The 23,194-nt window shown below is 48.1% G+C and overlaps 1 protein-coding gene across 2 annotated transcripts in view; it reads left to right on the top strand.

Moving 5' to 3' along the window:
* Positions 1-19,416, top strand: part of ADCY8 (adenylate cyclase 8) — a 269,505-nt gene extending 250,089 nt beyond the window's left edge. For both annotated transcript variants that reach the window (XM_037803325.1, XM_037803324.1), the window contains 4 exons: positions 2,647-2,793; positions 14,293-14,385; positions 15,970-16,084; positions 18,867-19,416. In XM_037803325.1, coding sequence (XP_037659253.1) covers positions 2,647-2,793; positions 14,293-14,385; positions 15,970-16,084; positions 18,867-19,342 — 831 coding nt within the window. In that variant the 3' untranslated portion in view covers positions 19,343-19,416. The remainder of the gene's footprint in view (positions 1-2,646; positions 2,794-14,292; positions 14,386-15,969; positions 16,085-18,866) is intronic.
* Positions 19,417-23,194: the final 3,778 nt, after the last annotated feature.

Genomic DNA, 23,194 nt, shown 5'->3' with positions numbered 1-23,194 from the left:
CGTGCACTACTTAGCTGTGTGATCCAAAATAATAACCTAACTCCTCTTGGTCTCATTTCCCTTATCTAAAAAGTGGAAATAATAATAGTACCTAATTCACAGGATTACTGGCAGGATTAAATCATTGAATGCATATGAAAGTACTTTGTAAGCATCAACATTTCCTACAAAGCTTGAGTCATTGATTCAACAGTTTTGAGGGTTTACCTTACACCTGACCATATAGAGAGTGTGCATTATATTGCAGGCGCTCAGAAAATACTAACTGGATGATTTGAATGCAGTAAGATGAGCTGCATATAGTCTTTGTCCTCAAGGAGTTTACACTTAAAAGAAGAGATAGCCATTAAAGCAATAATGAGGCTGGCAAGGGCTGAAGTATAGAGCTGTGTGGGATACTGCTAGATGCTACCTGACCCCATATGGAAGCCAGAGAAGGTTGATGGAAGACAGTGGTATCTGAGTGGTTCATGACAGCAAAAAACAGGAGTTAACTTGGTTAGGGAGGCTAACTACAGGGAAGGAAGGACAGTTCTGTCAAAGGACAGGTAGTAAAACTAAAACATTTATTATAAAACAGAAATGTGCCTTCCCTTGGGTTCTCCCAGCACCAGGCCTGGAGACAAGAATGTGGGTGCAATTTATGGGGAGATGATCTCAAGAAACACTGGTAGGGGAGCGTGAGAGCAGGGAAGACGACCCCGAAATTATACATTATTAGACTAGTTACCTCTGCCGGCAACTGGAGCTTAACCCCACTGGGGATCTCCGGGAAATGGTATGGAAAGCATACATCAAAGTTATCTGACCCAAGGGGCGAAGGAGCTGGGGTACTATTCACTAATTTCCATCAGCCCTTGGTTGAGAGTTGCTCCTGAGGGGCATTAATTCCCTGGTATTTTTAGTCCCTGTTGCCCTCTAGTGGCCAGAGAAAAATCCACAGGCAAAGAAACCAGGTGCAGAGAGCAGGATGTTGGGTGAGAGAGGACAGGCTGGGCACCTACAGCATCTGCTGCAGTGTACAAGGAGGTACAAAAGCTTCCGTGTTTCTGGAGCCTGACAACATCCGACACAGGTATCTGCAGGCAATGAGACTGAGGAGGTAGGTGATACCAAGGGCAGAAATGTATGTCATGGACAGTGTTTGAGATTTCTCCTGAGGGCAGTGGTGGCCATAGGAGGGTTTTAAGAATGGGAGAGGCATGGCATGAAAGAGCACTCAGGCTGCCACTTGGAGGATGCCTCTGAATGAGAGCATACTGGAGTCAGGAGCCCAGTAGGATACTCTCATATTAGTGGTCTAGAAGGAAGATGGCAAGGGCCTGCTCCAAGGCTACAGCAACAGGGTTAGAAAAAATACTGGGGAAACAAAAATAGCAGGACTTGATGATTTATTGAATGTGGACATTATGGGAGGAAAGGACTCTGCCTTTGATGACTTGGCAATGGTGATGCCACCAACTGAGTTAGAGAATGGAGGGGCGGGAAATGTTTGGATGGAGAGACGATGCACTCGGTTTGCAGCATTTAGAATGTGAGGAGTGTGAGGGCAACCTTCCTTCTCCAAGAAGGAGAACTGACCTAGAGATAGGAATTTAGAGATTGTCAGCACATGGATGCTGGTGAAAGGCTGAGAGTGAATAGTATGGCCCAGGTAAGGATGGACAATTTGAACCAAGCAGTGGATCAAGGAGACTCATGGTGATCACTGATATTTAAGGTGGAAGGTAAGAATAAAAGGCATCCTCGGAGGCACTAGGCACAAGAAAAGCAAAGGGAGGGTAGTGTCGCTAAAGCACAGAGTCAAGAAAGTCAAGGACTTGGGAGTGAACAGTAAGGTGCAGCGAATGTTCCTCTGTGATTGGTGTGCTGACCTGTTCTAGATTCATTTTATCTCAGCCTGAGAAGTGAATGGGCAGTAAGAGAGTGGGAACTGGCAGTGAAAAAGCTATTTTGAGAAGTTTGGTTGACATGACGAAGAAGGACTGTTTAAAAGCCAAAGGGGGCTGCAGGATCCAGGGCACATGGTTCTTTTTACTATAGGAGACACTTAGAGGATAAGAAGAGCAGGTAGAGGAAGAGGGGTGAAAGGTATAGGGAAAAAATGGATCACTACTAGAGCCAATTCCTGAAGAAGTTAGAAGCAGGTCAGGAGCTCCAGTGGAAGTGTTGACCTTCAGCAGAAGGAAAAACTCATAATCTGGAGTTGAAGCAAAAGAGACAAAAATAAATTTGAATGTAGACTAGAGTGTAAGCACAGGGACAAAGGTAAGTCACCACCATTTGCCAGTTTTCTCAATGAAGTAAGAGACAAGATCATCTGCTGAGATGAGTAAAGTCGAGGTTAAGTTGAAGAGAGGGGTAAGGGTTTAGACTAGCCATTGACGAGAACAGAGAGGGAAAAGAAGGGCAAAAGAATGGGCAGTGGGGACTCTGGGCCCAGCTAAGCTTTTCCATGTCCCAATCCACATGGCAACGATGCTGGATTATGGTGGCGACGTGATGATGTCAGAAGCCGCCATTCTCCATCCTCTCTGTGGTACCTGTGCATGTGTACAGGTGCGTGAATGCACAGGTGGCATCACTGGCAGAACCTCACCCCTGATTACCACTTCTGCCTCCCTCTGTGTGTCTGTCTTTATCCAGGAGCTGTATTCTCAGTCCTATGATGCTGTTGGTGTGATGTTTGCTTCCATCCCAGGATTTGCGGACTTTTACTCTCAGACCGAAATGAATAACCAAGGAGTAGAATGCCTACGCTTGCTAAATGAGATCATTGCTGACTTTGATGAGGTAAACCTAAGCCTCCAGAATCTAAAATCACAAACGGCCATCATCATTGTCATAGCATCATGTTTTTCATTGTAGTGATGACCATTTTTTGCACTTGGAGAATTCCAGGCTGCATGATAAATACTCATACATGGTAGTTTATTATCACGGTTGTCACAGGAGATAAATACCACTGTTTCTCCATTTTAGAGACTGTGAAAGTAAGCTTCTGAGAGGTCAGGTGAGTTAGTCCAGAGTTTCACAACAAGCAAATGGCAAAACCAGGATTTGATTGGAGGATCTGCTGAGGTCAGTGCTGTCACAGAGGATGGAAACTGATGGCGATTTCTCCCTCTGCTCAAAGTGCCAAAGATAAAATCGTCAGTTAGCATTTGTCAGAGGACAAAAGACAAGTCTAAGCATACACCAGATAGTGCTTTCTTCGTCCAGGTTCCATGAGTCTAAAAAATACATTATATGAGAAAAATGAACAGCTGACTCTGGGAGCATAGTAGACTTGGTAGGGTGAGACGTCTCCTTCCACATCCGCCATCTTGAAGGACACCAATGTCCACCCATCATCTGATGCGGAGACGGGAAGTGAATCTTGGAGATGATGCTAGGGAAGGAGCCAAGCAAAGATGATCTAGCCTCAGCCTGACTCCACAGTTTGCTCAGGAGCATAAATGGCACCCCAGGTTTGTCTCACATCGAGGCAAGGGGCCAGGCTTTTGTCCACCTGCCTTGGTCAGTCACTGGCAGTGTCCTTCCCTGGTGGGGGTGCATAATCTCCCCGGCATTTCCAGCAAGGGGACTCCCATCGGCCCAGGGCAATTCTCCCAACAAGAGTACAGTGATGTGTTGCCAGCAGGCCCCATAGAGGAGATCTGGGTGGGGCACCAACTACATCAGTCTCCTCTCCCTCAACCTCCACATTCCATGCAGCTATTGTGTCTTATGGATTCCTTCTTAATAGAGCTCAGATCTGCCCCTTTCTCTTTATCCCTGCTGCCCTTGCCTTGCCTCAGGCCATATTATCTCTCACCTGGATGACAACTATCATCTCCTAATTGCTTTCCCACCTGCTTCTGACTATCAGCAGTCATCAAAAGCCAGAAGATTTTGCCACCTCTCTTGGAAGCCTAAAACTCATCAGTGGCTCCCCATTGCCAACTCCTTAGCAGGTCACCTGAGGTCTTGCAAATAAATAACTGTCCCCGTGCCCTCTCCAGCCTTGCCTCCCAGTACATGCCACCTGGTCCCCACTCTCCAGCACCACCTAACTACCTGCAAGCCATCCAAGCCCACCAGGCCGTTTCACACACCTCTTCTTCCACCTAGAAATTATGCTGTCCTCACCCCTACCCCAACCTCTCTCCCTCCACTCCACTACCAGACACTGTCACCCCCATTTTCAGTGAAAAACTTATACTCTGCTAAATCTTCCATCATAGAGTCTGAAATCCTACAGTACAATCCTGTCTACAAATCTGCCTCCACTTCCAGCTTCTTAGCTTAGGGACAGAGATCCACCTCCCTAATCTCTAGAGGTGCTCACAGAGTGCTAAGCATTTTCCATATAACATTTAAATTCATGTTTATTAAAACCTCAGACCAAGCCCATGGGATAGGAATTCTTGGACTTCGCTTTATAAATAAGAGAAACTGAGACTGAGAGACACTGATTGTGCCCAGGGTCACATGCCACTAGGGGACAAAGCCAAGATTTTAACCCAGGTCCGTGACACTTTCCTGGTTTTTCATCACTGGGCTCTCCTAGTTCTTCATCCTGGGACTGTAGTGTTCCCACTTATCTGCATTTCAGGGTGCTGGCCTGGAAGTTAGAAACTCGATGGCAGCCACTTCAGTGGGTCTCAGGAGGAGGTGGGAGTCAGGAGCAGTAAGACACGATCGCCCCGTACCCGCCGTGGCTGCAGAGGGGGTGACGTGAATCAGTTTCACACAGTGGTCAGCGGGGAGTATGCTGGTACAGGGGGGCCTCACAGCCGGGGGGACTGGAGGGAGACCCAAGACAGTCGCACCTCGACTCCTGTCCTCCAGGTGGCCCACACGCTTCCCCAAGGCAGGAACTGGGTCTCTTCTGCTTCTGGTTGAGTCCTGGGGCCCAGCGCAAAAGAGATGCTCCTAACAGATGCATAATAAGGGAATTAATCAATCAATGGGGAACAGAAATCAACTGGCAAGTAGGAAGGTGAAGATAAGCTAGTGCAATCCCAAGGCACTTTCAAATTTAAAAACAAAGCTCTATTTAAAAAATCTGACTAAAGGTTGATACATCAGGCATTGTTTTATCTTAAGCCGTAGCACCACAGCTCATAAAATTCCTCAGAGACATGTTTTTAAATTGTAATAAAGTAAATTTGAACTAAATTTGTATCTCAGTACCCCTAAAAATGTAGAGAATCTGGAGGACAGCCACTCCATCTCTGCTCTCCTCTCCCGGGGGTAGAGGTGGGGTCTGCACCGGGATTCACGTGGGGAATTTGGGGACAGGAAGAGGGGATGGCTCCAGGAGAATATGGGCCTCAGATAAGGAGGAGGGGGGGAGGAGGAGGAGCAGAGGGGAGGAGCTAAAAGGGAAAGGAGAGGGGGGAGGAGGAAGAAGAGGGGAAAAAAATGTAGCCAACAGAAGAAAAAGAACAAAAAGCATTTCCTGCCTCTCCAAACCCAAGCACTCTGCGCTCTCCCTGTGTAGGGCCTTGGGTCGCCTGACATGGCTTCCTTCTTTGGGTCAGGGGAGGCCTCTGGGTTCTGCCTTGACCAGGCTCCAGCCAGGCTCCTTTGGGCTCGCTTCAATAACAATATAGTTACCACAGGTGCCCGAGACCATGCAAAATTCTTTTGTGGGCTGGAGGAAGGCTGAGCACTGCACAGAGCTCACTCTCCAGGACGGGTTTGCAAGGACCCTCCTCCACCAACTCCTCCCCCACAGCTCCTGCCTCAGCAAGGGATCCAAGAGCCTTTGCACACCTCAGCAAGCCAGGCTGGAGACTTATTTAACAAAGGGGATGATTAGGGACCGCATTTCTCCCCCAGTGCTACCAGCTGTCTTGTAGATAAATTTGCTGCGTGGAGGCTAAATGAAATAATGAAGACTCTTGCTGCCTCCTAAGCCCCTCCTGAGGAGGGGGCTGCTTTGCCTGGGCCTGGAACTAGCATGTGGTGAAGTAGTTTTGAAGAGAAGTGAAAAAGGAAGGGTCCTTCTCTCCCCAGATGGTGCTGCCCCATGTCAAATCAACCCACAGCCAGCAGAAAGCTGGGGGGATGCTGTTGAAACGAGGCAGAGGGGGTGCGGGGTGGTGGTGGGGGGACAACTGAAGGCATCCCAAGGTCTGAGATAAAATATTAATGGACAAGGGGCTGCTAAAAGACCAAATTTGTGTGGTGGTATCTGAGGGTAAATGTCATTACGATTCAAGGTTGAATCATAAATCTGCTCTTGCCACGTCTCACCCTAGGCGCAATCCCAGCCAGGGCAGCGCAGCGGCTTCGCTTTAGCACAACAAAAATAATGAACAAAGGCTACATAACCTGCAAAATCTAGCTACCTCCCCCCACCACACACACACATACACACACACACACCGAAGCAAATCACAGAAGCACCTGCTTGTGTTTTCCACTTTCCCCGGAAGCATTTATCTCAAGCTGGAACTTTACAAGTTTTCTTAGCTCCTGATTAATTTTGAGAGGATTCCTGGAGCAAGATACTCTATAGAAAACCCACCTTGTTTTCTCCATCTAGGCAACTGACAGCCAACCCCCAGGATCACATGAGCCCCTGAAGATATGACAATGTTAAAGGGAAGCAGGGAGTTAGAGAACGAGGAGTTACATGAAAACATGGGCCAGCAATAGGAAATATGAGACCAGATTTAGACTCGGAAGTTAGGGAGATTTGCATTTGAAAACTGGCTCCTCCACTCAGTGCTGGCTTCGTGGACAGGTGACCAGGCCTCCCACTTTCAGAAGTGCCCACATTTGGTTTAATGCTCTACTCTTTCCATCTTTAAAATCTTAAGAATTTTTGAACAAGAGGCCCCACGTTTTTTTTGCACTGAAACCACATGAGCCTATTCTGACTTCCCTTTTCTTGCTCTGGAACCTCAGGACTCTTGCTTCTACCACGTTGAGCCTCTGCTTATGCATCTGTAAAATGGAGCCAAGAATACATAGGCTCAAAGAGCTGGTCTGAGGGATAAATGAGCAGGAAAGGGAGACCCCTGGTTCAGTGCCCCGACATCTGTAAACGGTCTCTTCTGATCTACTTTGCAATCTATTTTAAATTGTTAACTTATGCTTTTTACATAATATAAGCTGCTTCAGGTTAACCACACAGGCTTTGAAGTTACGTAACTTAGCCACGTGGTCACTCCGTGTCCTTATGCAAGTTATTTAACCTCTCTGGGCCTCAGTTCCCTCATCTGCAAAATGAGGATAAAGTAGGGTCGCTGTAAAGATTCAATGTAGAGATAATAAAGCACTAAAGACCTTACTTGGCACATAGTAAGATCATTAAATGTTAAAGTTATTGTTATTCAAATCCTTATGGGCAGTGGCTAGGGATAAAATACAAGTTAATTTTAAAGAGATGATTGCACTCATGATCTTCCGTACTAATATGTCCTGTTTCTCACGATCCTGCATTAAGACTTTTCCGTCACTGGGAATGCGCTGGGAATACCAAGGCCGTGCTGGCAATGATGCTGACAAGGATGACACTGGCAGCCAGTATCGGGAAGCTGTACTTCTTGCACTCATTGAACAAATACTTAGTGAGGGTGAACTAAACAGGCAAAAATACCACCCTTGTGAGCTTATTCTAGCATGGGAGATGGACTGTGAACAAGAACAATAAGCAGAGTCTCCGTGGACTATGGAGAAAACAATGCAGAGAGTGGGGGAGGCAGTCTTGGAGGGAAGGGTGGGGTTAGGGTGACCCACTCATCCAGTCTGCCCAGGGCTTTCCAGGTGTTAGCCTTGAAAGTCTTACATCTCAAGGATGGCTGGGCACTCTAGAGGCAACTTCAGGTGGGGTGATCAGGAAAGGCTCACTGGGAAGGTGACGTTTGCCTGGAGCCTGGAGGAGATGAGGAAGCCATAGGGGTACCTGGCAGGGGGTGGAGGAGTTGCCAGACAGAGTGATGGCGAGTGCCGGGCCCTGAGGGGGACATGCACCAGATGTGTTCAGCAGGGAGGCCAGTATGGCGGGGTCCGTGCCCGAGGGGAGAGTACTGGGAGATGAGGTTAGAGAAGGACTTGGTGACCACGGCAATGGCTCTGGGCTTCTTCTCTGAGAGGGACAAGGATGCCTAGGAGCAGAGGAGGGACATGACTTTTTTTTTTTTTTTTAATTCAGTTTTTGACATATATTCACACACCATACAATCATCCATGGTGTACAATCAGCTGTTCACAGTACGATCATATAGTTATGTGTTCATCACCACAATCTATTTCTGAACATTTTCCTTACATCAGAAAGAATCAGAATAAGAATAAAAAATAAAACTGAAAAAAGAGCACCCAAATCATCCCCTCCATCCCACCCTATTTGTCATTTAGTTTTTATCCCCATTTTTCTACTCATCCATCCATTCACTAAAGGGAGTGTGATCCACAAGGTCTTCACAATCACACTGTCACCCCTTGTAATCTACATTATTATATAATCGTCTTCAGGACTCCAGACTACTGGGTTGGAGTTTGTTAGTTTCAGGTATTTACTTCTAGCTATTCCAATACATTAAAACCTAAGAGGTGTTATCTATATAGTACATAAGAATGTCCACCAGAGTGACCTCTCTACTCCATTTGGAATCTCTCAGCCACTGAAACTATTTGGTCTCATTTTGCATCCCCCTTTTGGTCAAGAAGATATTCTCAATCCTATGATGCTGGGTATAGATTCATCCCCGGGAGTCATATCCTGAGTTGCCAGGGAGATTCACACCCCTGGGAGTCAGGTCCCACGTAGTGGGGAGGGCAGTGAGATCACCTGCCGAGGTGGCTCAGTTAGAGAGAGAGAGGGCCGCATCTGAGCAACAAACAGGTACTCAGGGGGAGACCCTTAGGCACAATTATATGCAAAGTTAGCCCCTCCTTTGCAGTAACGAGCTTCATAAGGGCAAGTCCCATGATAGAGGGCTCAGCACATCAAACCGCCAGTCCCAATGTTTGTGACGACATCAACACCAGTCCAGGTGAGGAAGTCCAACACTTCTGCACCTTCCCCCAGCTCCTTGGGGCAGGGTGGGTGGGGTGGGGTGAGGCTGTAAATATATTTTTTATTCTCTGCCCAAATTACTTTGGGATGTGTCACTATTTCACTCTAACCTATGCCAACGGGACAAGACATTTTAACCAGGTCCTTCTGGTCTCCATGTGGAGGACAGAGACCAATTAGGAGGCTTATTGCGATACAAGGACACAGATGAGGGTGGCTTGGACCAGGGTCAGATGCCATCAGAATGTGGATGTGCTTCGAAGGCAGAGCTAAGTATCTGGTGGCAGATTCCAGATAGTTTATCAGCTTCTTGTCCAGAACAACTGGGAAAATGGAGACACTATTAATCAAGAGAGCAGGTTCGGTGGAGAGGACCAAGAGCGTGGCTTTGGGAATGCCAGGTCTGAGTGCCTCTTAGGCCTCCAAGTGGAGATGCCGCCAAGGTGACCATGTAGGGGGGTGAGCCTGAAAGTCAAGGGAGGTGGACATGCCCATTTCCAAGTCTTCAGCACATAAATTGTATTTAGAGCCATGAGATCAGAGATCAGAAGAGGGTGAATCTAGATGGAAAAGAGAAGAGGTCCAGGGAGTGAGGCCCTATTATGAGCTGGGGAGGATGAGAAGGAGCTTGCAAAGACCCTGAACATGAGTGTCCAGTGACGTGGAAGGCAAACCCTCAGCGAGCGGGGCCAGCTGGGACAGAAGGTCCAAAGAGGAGGAGGAAGTGGCCAATTCTGTCCACGCTGCTGAGAGGCCAAGAAGGTGAGGCCTGAGCATTGGCCACTGGCCATGGTAATGAGGGGTCAGCAGTGATCTGGGCAAGAGCAATTTCAGAGGCTTGGCAGGAAGGGGAAGCAAGCAGGACTGGAGTGGGTGTCGAAAAGAATGGAGAGAAAGGAACTGGAGGCAGTGTGTACAGACGACTCCTTTGAGAAATTTTATAGTGGAAGAAAAGGATAAATGGAGAGAAGATGGTATCAAGAAAAAAAAATTTTTTTAAGATGGGAAAATAACTGCACCCTGTGTGCAAATAGGAATGATCCAGCAGAGAGGACAGAGAACAGGGATGGTGGAGAATGCCGGGGCGGTGCCCCTTGGTGGCAGGGCAGGGGACAAGTGCACAACTGGGGGGTCGTCCCCCACCAGGGCACTGAGAGTTGCTGCCATGCCTGGCGCGAGGACAGGCTGTGCAGACACAGAAGTGGGTAGGGGGTCCCTGGGCAGGGGCAAGCGTGAGGAAGTCCCTCCTGATGGCATCTGTTTTCTCGGGGAGATGGACAGTCACTGGCTCAGGTGTGTAGAAGCAAGTGCATGTTGCTGTGACCCTCCCGCCCAAGCCCCCCTCCCAGGGCTGAGGTTAAAGCGGACCCTGTTCTGCCGTGGAGGTGACCCAGCTTCCCCGCAAGGCCCCGGGAGCTTTCTGCTTGAGACCCAGGAAGACCTGAGAGGCTCCCTCTGGGCACAGGAAGCCTAAGAGGGAGGCTGGGGCCTGTTCCTGCCTTTAAATCAGTATGTCAGAGTCAATTTCTTGGACTTGGGCTCAGCAAACTTTTTTCTGGAAAGGGCCAGCTAGGAGATATTTTTGACTTTGTGGGCCAGATAGTCCCAGTTGCAGCTGCTCAATGTCTAGTGTGAGAATAGGGGCGCTTTGGCCCAGAGCTGACTGACTCCAGAGCCTTCCTCCATTCATGTCCTTATGCTGTCCCGGGCAGTTGCCAAGGGGTGTGAACATGGGAACCCGGCCACTGCAAAACATCTGGAAATGACAGCACCTGGGGAATGCTCCAGGGCAACCCAGAGACCTAGAGAACTAACTATAGGAGAGTGAGGACCCGCCTTCCGGTCCGGTGATTTGAAGGACTGCCCACGGAGAAGGCTTCTCTGTCGACCCAGAGCATCCATCTCAGCCCAAAGGCAAAATCCACCAAAGGAGAAAGTTCCTGGCACTCGGAGGCCCCCAGCAGTGGCCCACGCGGCCTAGGGCAGAGCCAAGGTCCCCGGGGAAGGAATGCCCACTCCAGCACAGGTGGGAACGGAAACGGGTGACCTTGAACTACATCCTGTGAATCTGCGCCCGCTCCTAAAAATGTGGGGCTTAAGTCTTCGAAGACCCTCGAATGCAAAACCCAGATCAGATCTCGGCACGGGAGGCTTTGGGAACACAGGTCAGGGGCAAGGCTGCCGTGGAGTCAGGTGGAGGCAGACCAGGGGTGTCCCGAGGCCTGGCCTGAACTCTGACATGTGGACAATGACAGAATGGGCTGCTGTATAATGGGGTCCTGGGCGAGTATATCTCCTACCGAAAATGAACATATGTAAATACATATTAAAGGTGGAGAGACAAAGAAGGTTCCACTCTCCCAAATCATTTCCCGTTGGGGAATTCAGTGGCACAGCATCCCCATTCTGATGCTCAAAGCCTGGAGTGGGGACTGAAATTTGCTGTGATTGATATAGTGTTCAGGAAAAAGAAAACACAGGATTGTGTAGTTTAAGTTTCAGGTCTGAAATTGAAATGCAAATGCATGTTGACTCCAGTCCTTATCTGGTTCTTGGGGTCTACGTGTATCAGCCCCAGAGCAGCAGGCAGCTGTCCGGGACACTTGGGCGATGGGCAGCTCAGTTTATCATGTCTAACCTGTATCCGGATCGACTAGCTCAGTGCCTGGCAGGTAACAGACATTTGGTAAGTCCCTCCTGAATGAGTAAATGAATGGATTCTTAACCATCCCCCAGGCAGCCCATCACCTTCCTGCAAGGCAGTGGTTCACACACCTGCGTGTGCATCAGAATCACCTGAGGGCCAGTTAAAAATACCATTGATGGGCCCACCCACCACCCACCCCCAGAGCTGCTGATCCCACAGGGATGGGCGGGGATTTTGCATTTCTAACAAGTTCCCATGCTGTTGAGCCCTCGAGATCACACTTTGAAAAGCATCACTTTAAGGCAAGGTGGCAAGAAAGGCCAGGCATGAGCTTTGGAGTCAAGCAAGCCAGGGTTTGCTTTCTGTCCCCATCTGGTGACCTTGGGCAATTCCATCCACTCCTCTGTGCCTCGATTTCCTGTTGTTTAAAATGGGGGTATTTTATACAAGAGGTCACATGGCCCATAAGAGACACTTAGTAAAGTTGTTCAGCTGCACTGAGGTGAGAAGTCCACCTAATGGCCCCAAGGAATATACATCTCACGCTCTTAGAAATGAGGATACAGAGAAACATGCAAAGGGGTATCCACAGGGATGGTATCCACAGGGGTAAAATGGGATGTAGTGGGGACAATTCAATGCACGCAGTCACTTCCCTGGGAAGCAAGCCACCAGGATGGCTGTGTAGGGGGGATCTTCTCAGAAAAGGTGACTCACAGATCTGACATGTCTCCTTGCTTAGAGATAGAGACAGAGAGAGGGGCGAGGAAACGGGTTGGGGAAAAATGGGAGTGACTGCTAATGGGTAGGGGGTTTTATTTTTGAGGTGATGACAATGTTCTAAAATTGACTATCATTATGGTTGCACAATTCTGTGAATATACTAAAATGTATTGTTTTGTACACTTTAAATGAGTGAATTGCAATTATCTGTGAGTTATATTTCAATAAAGCTGTTGTAAATAAAAAAAAAAAAAAAAAAGAAAGAAATTCTTGGTGCTTACAGCAAGCCCAAGTGAAGCTAGTGTATGTGATAGACAAGCAAGGTGTATGATTGGTCTTTTTCTTTCCTGCCTGCTCCTTCTCTACCTCCCTAACCCTCCCAAAACACAAACACACAGACATACACGCACGCATGTGGACACACATACATGCAAGCTCACACACACATACACTCTACATCCTAGACTAGCAAATGCATGCTGCAAGCCAGTACTCAAAAGGGCCACAAATTAACAAAGCCTGTTGATTCTGCCATGAATACAGTCTCTCAAAACATCCAGACATTTGTCTCCATCTCTGGTACGAGCCACCATCATCTCTGTGCAAATAGTCCCCTAATTTGTCTCCCCAAGTGCTCCTCCCCAACCCACCCCCATTTAACCCTTTTTCTACATCGCAACCAGAATGACCTTTCCAAAATCCACGTGGACCCAGTCTCCTGCTTATCCCTTCTGGTGCTTGCCATTGCTCTAGGGTGAAGGCTCACATGGCTGATAGAACCTCCCATGCCCCCAGGGCCCTGCAGGCTCCAGTCCCACCACCTCCCTCAGCTCCTCTGGGACTCACCTTGGCTAACCCCGCTGCAGCCAAGCTGGCCTCTTTTTATTCTTTGAGCCTCCCTGCATCTCCCCCAACCTCAGGGCCCCTTCGTGCTGCCCCCTATGTCTGGAGGCTCCTCCCTGATGCACACACAATGTCCTACATCTGCCCCTGGGAAACACCCTCTCAACCTTCAGAGCTGAAGTCAGAAATCTCTTGCCCAGGGATGCCTTCTCAGACCTTCCAGATTAGATCAAAGTAGCCCACACTCCTCGTTGCTATAGCCTATGGGTTTCCATTGCAAACATCATAAATTTGAGCTACATCGTGTGATTGTTTATTTAGCATCTGCCCCTCTCTTGGATGTAAGCTTTTTTTAAGAAAGACTTGAAGGAGGGGAGGGCTGCAGCCTGCAGTTGTCCTCTAGGGGACCAGCAAGTGCCAATGTCCTGTGGCACAGGCAGGCCTGGCTTGTTCCAGGATCAGCAAGGAGGGCAGCATGGCCAGATCAGAGTGGGCGGAGGGGACACTGAGGGAGAGGACAGATCATAGCAGGTCTTGTAGGTCATCATAAGGACGCTGGCTCTGGCCTGAGCGTGACTGGAAGCCAGAGGTGGTGTTGAACAAAGGAGGGACGTGGCCTGACTTAACACTTGAATGAGTGCAGGGACAAGAGCTGAAGCAGGCAGGTTATCGCAGTGGTCTGGATGGAAGCTAACGGTGGCAGGGTGCTCCCAGAGAAGTGTGAGAAGTGATGACATTCATTTTGAAAGTAAAGCCAACAGATACATGGATGAACTTGGTGATATTTGTGATTTCTTCTTTAAACTAATGAGGTAGCTTTGTATATGTCAAAGATTCATAGAAATAGATGTGCCCCTTAAAGTGTATCTGGTCACCCCCATTTAGGCATCCAGCCCTTAGCAGGTGCTGAATAAATACACGTACATTGACTGAATGTGTGATTCTCAGGGAGAAAAGCAGCCACCTCAAGGATGCCAGAAGAGTCAGTGGTCAATCGTGATGAACCAGGGCCCGTTTTCATAAACACCAGGACTAACCCCCTTACCTGGATCTGTTTCAGTTGCTCAGCGAAGACCGGTTTCAAGACATCGAAAAAATTAAGACAATCGGAAGCACCTACATGGCTGTGTCAGGCCTGTCACCTGAAAAACAGGTAAAGCAGCCTTGGGACTCAGCCACACCTGTGGCAGGGGCCTTGCTGTCGTCCTGTTGCTGAAGGTGGTGACACCTCTGTCACCAGGAGGTTTGGGGATGGTGGGGAGAAAATCTGATGAACTAGATGTTCTAGTTACGCGATGGGAATTTGCTTTCAGGTAAGTAGTGTCTACTGGATGAAACGATGCTTCTTTAAGATTGAGAAACTGCTAGGTTGCGTTCTGAGCCTTGTTCTTCACTTGATGAACAAAATTAGGGTCAAGAAACACCCCAATTGTGATTTAGTTGTGGAATTAGTAAATCCCTCAAATTAGCCTATTTTCTTATCCTTAGTCTTGTTTTCTCCTCCAAAAGCTGTGTACACTAATGAAACCAGCTGCCCCTTTAGTGTGTGGTGACTACACACCAGCCACTGGTGTAAGTGGAGATGCTTCATGGATGAGTTCCCTAAGACAGTGTCATTCTCCCCCCACTAAGCCTTGCCCCCAGTAGGTCCTCAGTAAATGTCAAATGAATGAGTCTAAATTACCGGGGAGATGGGGCCCTGATCAATTCCTGTTCATCCTCCCTTCCCTTTCTTCCCAACTAAAAACCTAAAACTACTCTGAGAGTGACTCTCTGAAATGAAACACACACTAGTCACTTTGTATATGTGTGTGGCACTCTCTGGCAGGGTTGTCCAAACTATGAACCACAGGCCAGTTCATGTAAATAACGTTTTATTGGAACCCAGCCACGTCCATTCATGTATATTTTGTGTGTGGTTCCAGCCCTAATGTCAGGGCTGGGTAGGCACAGCAGAGACCACAGGGCCAGCAAAGCCTAAACTACATACTGGCTGACCCTGTGCTGAAACGTTTGCCAACCTCTGCTCTCTCGGCACAAAGCTTTCACATACGCACTCTCTGGCCATCCCTGTGAGGAAACGGGACGGGTATATGCTGGTCCCTGTTTTCTAGAGGAGGACAGTGATGCTCAGAGGCTCCGAGGCTGGCCCAGCGTTCCCCAGGTGTTTCGGGAGCAAAAGTCCGTGTGTCCGTCCCTCAGGCAGATCTGTGAGCACTTCAAAGTAAATAGACAGAGTTCCTAGATTGGAAAAGCTGCACATATAAAAGCAGTGGCATGTGCCCACATACGTACACACACATCTCACAGCCACCACACACACAAACATACACAGACACACATCACACACCAACACATCATACACACTCCACATACACATTGCACACACCATACACATCACACACCCCACATACACCACACATATACATTGCACACACCACACACACACCAACACACTTGCACACACCACACATGCACCGGTGAGCTCACTCAGGAATTCATGCTGTGTCAACCTGAACAGACACGTGTAGGTGTGGAGAAAGGAGTGTGACAACCCGCACAGATATCCTCATGTGGTCCCAGCTTTCAGGGATACCGAAGACCTGAGCCTACAGGGACTCACATCAAGGTTATTTCCTCCCAGGGAGGTGCGGGTGGGGGGAGGGCATAGCCAGGCCCTGGCTGCAGAAGGGTTCATTGTCGCCACCCTGAATGGATTCTCTCGTGTTTGCTTCAGCAATGTGAAGACAAGTGGGAGCATTTGTGTGCCCTGGCCGACTTCTCTCTCGCCCTGGCCGAGAGCATACAGGAGATCAACAAGCATTCGTTCAACAATTTTGAACTACGGATTGGTGAGTAGCAGCTGGAAACGCAGCAAGTGGACGGAGCCAGCCTTCAGGCCCAGGCACCAAGCCAGGGAAGCTTTTTCCTACAAAACGCAGGAGGCTTAGTGTGGCCTTGCCAAGGACAGGAACAGGGTCAGCTCAGGTTTCCTGGGCTTCGCCCCCACCCCTAAACCCACCACCCTCCTCGAGATGCTGGACACCAGGGAAGGATACTTGCCCTTGTGCAGAAACACAAAGCCATTGGTCTTTGGCAAACACTAGATCATAGTTTCCCTCTCTTTCAACTTACTTGTCCAGGCTTCAACCCCAGGTCCTGCTTTGACAGGTTGCTGACTGATCAGTCATGTAATTTTGACTTCTGAGTCTCTGGATGCTGGTGGTTAATGGATTGCTCCTAGGTCCTTCCGGATTAGAACTTAAGTTAAAAGCAAGATTCTACCCCTGGGGATATCAGATTCTTTGTTGACCCAGGGAAAGGCAGAGAGCCTTGTAGCAAGCTTCTCAGCCACCCAGCTCACCCCACCTTGAAGCTTAGCGATACTCCTGTGCAAAGCAACAACACATCAAAGATAGCAGTGCTGATAATAAATTTAAAAGGTCCATCCTTTGCCAATTCTTTCTGCATCTCTGCTGAGCCTAGGGGCCCAGTCTGAAATCCCCAGCTCTAGTCTACATTCTCATTTTATTGGTGGGTGAATTTAGGCCCAGAGAAGGGGAGTAACTAGCCTAAGGTCACACAGCCCGAGAATCATGCCAGCAGGGACTTCCTGACTCTCGACCACTGGCACTGGCTGTGAGGCTGCAGCCTAAAACGACTTTTGCTACAATATACATATTTCAGATCCCCTCCATTTTACTTTGTTTGGTTCTCCCTTCATGGCTTTCAAAAAAAAAGGAGTTAAGAAATACCAATCTGACTTGTCAGATCTAAGTAATGCCGTTGTGCCTTTGTTCTCTAGAATAAAAGAAATTCTAGATTATGGTTTTGGTCTACAGATGGGATAGTCAGGGCCTGTTTCCACATCCTTCCATCGGCTCTGCAGGTTATTTCTGAAATGGCTGACTGCACAGTTGAACCAGGATTGAAAAGCAGAACTTTAGCCCCGAACAAAGGAATAATCTTAGTAAATTCTGGTGATGATGCAGGCTCAGGGCCAACCCTATTCTGCCACCATTAAGCAGCCCACTGAGCTCAGAGGTCAGCAAATTAATTTCCCAACTGGATTGGGTGTCTCAATGTGTATCTTGGGTCTGCTTTAACCAGCTGCATGACTTTGAGCAAGTCATTTAAACCCTCTGAGTCTCAGTTTCCACGTGTCAACCACGCCTTTTATTACTTCCCCTGCCTACCTACTTCATAGCAATAATAGAAAAATTAAATGGGCTAATGGCTGTAAAAGTGCTCTGCAGATCTTAAAGGGCTAAATAAATACAGAGCATCGTTGTGATTCCCATGCATTCCACAGGGTCTGCTTTTGAAATTTCATTGTCAATTATACCTTACCTACATGTGTGCATGCATTACTCCTCTCTCTGCCTAGAATGATCTTCCCCAGATATCTGCAAAGATTCTCCCCTCATTTCCTTCAGATCTCTGCTCAGAAAGGCTTCTGCTAACCACACTCCTCCAAACTGTACCCCTCCTGCCTTTCTCTATCCCATTACCCTGATTGTTTTTCTTTATAGCTTTTATCATTCACTGATACTATATTAATTTTTATTATTTTCTGTCTCTCCTCTCCGAGGGCCAAGACTAAGCCTGTTTTCTTTCCCACCATTTCCCCAATGCCGAAAACAGCCCCAGGCACATGGCAGGTGGCTGTGCAGTGTTTGCACAATGAATGAAGACTTCCTAAGTCTGTCCAGGGAAGGCATGCACCCCCACTAACATGCTTGGTGGAACGCTCTCATTCCTAGAAGAGAAGTCTATGTTCCTAGAAGATGAGGCCTTTAAACTTGGGCATTCACCAAGTAAACTAGAGGGCAAGGAGGAAATATTTGTCCAAGCAGACAGAAAGGCAGGGACAAAGTTCCAAAGGTGGGAACCTGCAGACAGGTTAGGAAAGCCCTTGCAGTTTAATAGGGACATTGTGCAGAATCAAGGAGAGTGTGGTGATGAACGACACTGGGAAATTACACAAGAGCCAGGTCTGAGAAGCCCAGAGTAGGCTTTATCCTAGAAACAAAGAGTCCTGGCGGTTGTTGAATGGACTGGAACCTGAGGAGATGTGATCTGAGAAAGAGCCCTCTGGTAGCAGTGTGGAAAATGGGCTGCAAGACAAAGTGAGGGACAGGACCTGTTCGAAGCCTGTTGCCATGGACCAGGGGAATGATGCTGAGGGCCTGAACTAAAACAAAAAAAAGGAAAAGGAGAGCCCAAGCTCTCAAGAGCTTGTAACAGCAGAGGCAGGTGGACTCCCCAGGGTTCTGACTCCTGGACCAGTGCTCAGTCCATCCCACCTATCATTGACCAAGATAAGTCAGTGTCTGGGGTAGAATAATAATGATGCTCAGTGGGGCACTCGGGAGTTGTCAGACACTATACCAATTGCTTTACTTATATTATCTAATTTAATCCCCCTTTTATTGTTTCCACTTCACAGGAAATAAGTTAAGTATCTTAGCAAGCTCACAGCTGTAATAAGTGACTGAGGCAGGGTTTGAACCAGGCAATTTAAATATCTGCAGAGACCATTCACCCAGGAGCACTATCCCAGGCAGGGGTCAGCCAACCATGACGATGTCTCTTTTCTCTCCCTTATGTCTTCCTCCTTTGGTTCCCTCACAGGCATCAGTCATGGCTCAGTGGTAGCTGGCGTCATCGGCGCCAAGAAACCACAGTATGACATTTGGGGCAAAACCGTGAACCTAGCCAGCCGAATGGACAGCACAGGGGTCAGCGGCAGGATCCAAGTCCCAGAGGAGACCTATCTCATCCTGAAAGAGCAGGGCTTTGCCTTTGACTACCGAGGGGAGATCTACGTGAAGGGCATCAGTGAGCAGGAAGGAAAAATCAAAACGTACTTTCTCCTGGGAAGAGTCCAACCCAACCCATTCATCTTGCCCCCGAGAAGACTGCCCGGGCAGTACTCCTTGGCCGCGGTCGTCCTGGGGCTTGTCCAGTCCCTCAACAGGCAAAGGCAGAAGCAGCTCCTCAACGAGAACAGCAACAAGGGCCATTACAACCGGCGGACTTTGTTGACACCCAGCGGGCCAGAGCCCGGAGCCCAAGGCGAAGGCACCGACAAATCCGATTTGCCATAAAAGCATTTTCCTTGTGTTTCTTTTTTTGTATTTCTTTTATATATAAAATAAATATACTAATAAAAAGGTTTAATTTTTTTTTAGAACAAGGATGGTTTTATTGGTCTTTGGAGGCACCAGAGTTAAGACATGGGTGGTTCTCTGTAATCAAATTTATTGATCACCTTTTATTTACAAGGTACACAGGGAAATGGATAAATAATACCTAGCCCCTAGCCTTGAGAGGCTCACAACTGGACGTGAAAGAGGGTAAACAGAGACTCAACACAACAGGATTATCAATGGTAACTACTGTTTATTGAGCACTTACCATGTGCCAGGCCTAGTGCCAAACTCCTTACATGATGACCTCATGTACTCCTCACAACATCTTTTCCTTTCATTTAACCAATATTTTTTTTCTGAGCACCTACAGTCTTGCCTGTCCTGTCCCAGAAGACACACTGGCAAAGGTCCTGTCCTTGTAGAGCTCACAATCTTGGTGGCAAGTGATAGATAATCGTCCCATAAACAAATGCATAAATATACTTTCAGGTACGGGTAGATACCGTAAAGAAAATTAAGCAGGGCAATTAGGATGAAGAATATTTGGATCAGAGGTCAGGGATGCTGATTTAAATGGAATCATCTAGGAAGGCTCCTTTAAGGAAGTGACGTTAATGGTTAGACCTAAGTGGTGAGAAAGAGGAAACCCGTAGGACCTGGGAGGAAAGGGATCCAAGCCGAGGGAGCAGCAAGTGCAAAGGTCCTGGGTGGAGGAAAAGTAAGAAAGTTAATGGGTAGATATTATAGACAGATACCCTCTCCCCATGGCTGCACCCTAAGCTCTTCTCCTACGACCATGAAGATGGCCGGGACAGTTTTGTACAGATGGAAAAGCACAAAAAAAAAAAATAAGGAATTTCCCCAAGGTCACATTGTTAGTGGTAGAACTAGAATCAGAGCTATGTGGGTTAAGAAAGGCTAGCTTCTATAACAAATAACTCCAAAACGTAATGGCTAAAGCACAATAAAAGATTTATTTCTCATTTGCATCCTGTTGGATGGGTGACAGGTGGCCTCCATACAACAATTTCGCAACTTAAGCTCCTTCCACTTAGGGTCTCCACCATTCCCCAGGGTCTTGGAGTCCTCTGCTCAATCCTCCATATCCAACCAGCTGGAGAGAAGACAGGGACAGATGGAAGGACACTCCAAAGGCCTGGTAATTGCAATGTCATCAGCCAGGCTCGGTTGCTGGCCCCACCTCACCCCAAGGCAGCTTAGGGAATGGTTCTTCCTGTGCTCCCTACCAAGAGGAAAATGAAATGCAATGGGTAGTACCACCTCTGCCATGAAAACCTAGACTGTCCAGGCCCATAGCCCATGTTGGTAAGCACGAGGCTATTCTGTTAAGTTCTGTATAGGAAGAACATACAGAGTTTGAGTGATGACATAGGAAATCCCAATCATTCTCTAAATTCTTTACTCTTAACGACAGCCTATTTAAAAGAAACTTAGCTCCAAGTAATGAATCTGTAGTATCTGAGCTCTGAAGGAAACACGTAAGCTGAGGGATCTCAGGTGAGATCCTCATGGTAGAAGTGAATCCATCTTCTCTAGAGAAGCCCAGAATGGGAATCGAGCTTCAGTGGATCTTGACCTTTGAGCCATGTTTGGAATGCCTTTTGCTCTTGGAAGCTATGCACACATCAAAGAAACACTTGAGGTCCCAATGGAATATGAAGAGAATAACTTGGGAGACGCTGCTGTACACTGTAGAGTCCTGCACCAAAGCCAGAGAGTGTGATTTTTCACAGACTTGGAGAATCCCACAGTGAGAAAGCCTCAAGATTTATTCATTCCAGCCTGCTGAGGAGATTTAAGCAAGGTGAAGCTCAAAAGCAGGCTGAGTCTTGGAACCACAGGATGGAATCAGGGAACTGACTTCCATTTGGTCAGGGGCTCAACAAAAAACCCTGGCAAAGAGGCTGACCTTGGTGAAGGCAGTGAGGCTGGGAAGGCTTGTTACCCGAAAGACAGAGAAAACTTGATGTGGGTCATCGAGCTTCTGTCTCCTCCAGGGCATAGGGTCCATCTGGAATCCAGTAAGGCTGGATGCAGCCCCAAGAGGAGAGACTGCCAGGGACCAACCCTGTCCTTAGACTCTGAGCTAGGACTCAGGACCAAGTCTCTGGACTAGAAGCAGAACGTGGTCCTGGGTAAGGTAACTGGGTAGAAACTAAGGCAAGAGACACCTAGGCCAAAACTCAGGCCTCTGAATGCTTCCAGCTTGGGGGTAAGGAGAGGGGCTGCCACTGTGAAACTGCACCCAGAGCCCACCCCTAACTCAGTGATGCGGGGCCCCAAGGTGGAGCAGATGGAAGACAGTCAGCACCCTGGGTCTGGGAGGTGCAGCTCCGTCCTGGTGCCCTCAGACTGAGGAGCGAGAGAGGGTGATGAAAGTCCCCATCAACTCACCAGGAACCACTCCCAGTGGGCATCTGGCCCCTGCTCTCACATGCCCAGCCCTGAAGCTCTAAGTCCCTCCTCCCTGGGTCAGACCAGCTCATCCCCCCCAGCTGGCCAGAAGCCTTCCCTATGAAGAGGAAAAGGGCAGCAAGAGACAGAATGAAGAAACTGACCCATGGCTGAGTAGCTAAGAAACAAGCCTCTGCATGGACTCATTTGAGTACAGAAGCGGACAGTGAAAGGAGACAATCTTTCTGGAATTAGAGGTATGTTTTCTGTTTACCTATTTTTTGTCCATTCAGCCCACTTATTAAAAGAACTTTGAATGCCAAGTCATTTCTGGGACCCTGGTACAACTCAGAAAGAAGCTTGACATAGTATTCCAGCCAGGAACGCCAGCCTCGTTTCCCCTCTGACCTCTGCTTATGGAGTATGGGTTTTGATCTTAGAAATGCCAAATGTAATCTCAGGCAGAGGGAACAACACCCAAAATGGTGAGCTACAAAGAGAAACACAGAATAAGGGCTGGTTTAGCCTCAGTGTGTTGGGGCCTAATAGAGACTTTCTCAGCTGCTCTGTATTCTTGACTGTAATATCTCTCGGTTCTCACCCGGGTCCCAAATGTCCCCAGCCATTTGACCTGTGTGGGTACCGCACAGTTCTCTGGACATAAACACAGCCCTGCATAGGGAATAGGTAAGGGCATCTGTGGCATTTGCCCAAGGATCAGGATTGGGAAGATGCTGCCCCCCAATGCACCATCCCATAAGGCCAGGCAGATCATCTTGCTTCCCTGCTTCCTTCCTTCCTTCGGGAGCATGTGAATGAGCTCCTCTCGAGTTGGAACTAATTACTATATTACCATCTCCATTTTATAGATGAGGAAACTGAGGCACAGTTTCTAAGACAGCTCTTTGCCTTTTGATCTTTTTTTTACTTGTCTGTGTTTGCAAAATTTTCTCTCATGCATACATGTGGCTTTAATAATGAAAAAGTAATAATGTCACAAAAGTAAGGTATGCAGTGTTTGCTCTGAGGGCTGAAAATGGTTTCTTGAATGACAAGTCTCACTTGTCCCCTGGAAATTCAGTCCTGAGCCAGTGGGGCTGGACCACCACAGCGGCTGGAAACAGAGATCTGGTAGAGAGGAACCCCAGACGCTGTCCCTGGAGTCCCCCCCACAGAGAAAGAGAGAATTTTCCCAGGGCCACAACATCCCGGGTCTCAAGGCTACATACTGCCCTTTTGGATGCAGGAAAACCAGGGGTGCTGGAAACTCATTTCCTTCCCCGACATTTTTATTCTAGACCCTTGGGCTGTTCGGGCACTCGGCCACATGCCAACCGGCACTTCCAAGTGGGAATGCTGCTCTCACATTTGCTGTGGACACCAAACAACTGA

Source organism: Choloepus didactylus, chromosome 14 (genome assembly GCF_015220235.1).
Source record: "Choloepus didactylus isolate mChoDid1 chromosome 14, mChoDid1.pri, whole genome shotgun sequence".
Taxonomy (NCBI): Eukaryota; Metazoa; Chordata; class Mammalia; order Pilosa; family Megalonychidae; genus Choloepus; species Choloepus didactylus.
This window is presented reverse-complemented; position numbering and strand designations above follow the sequence as displayed.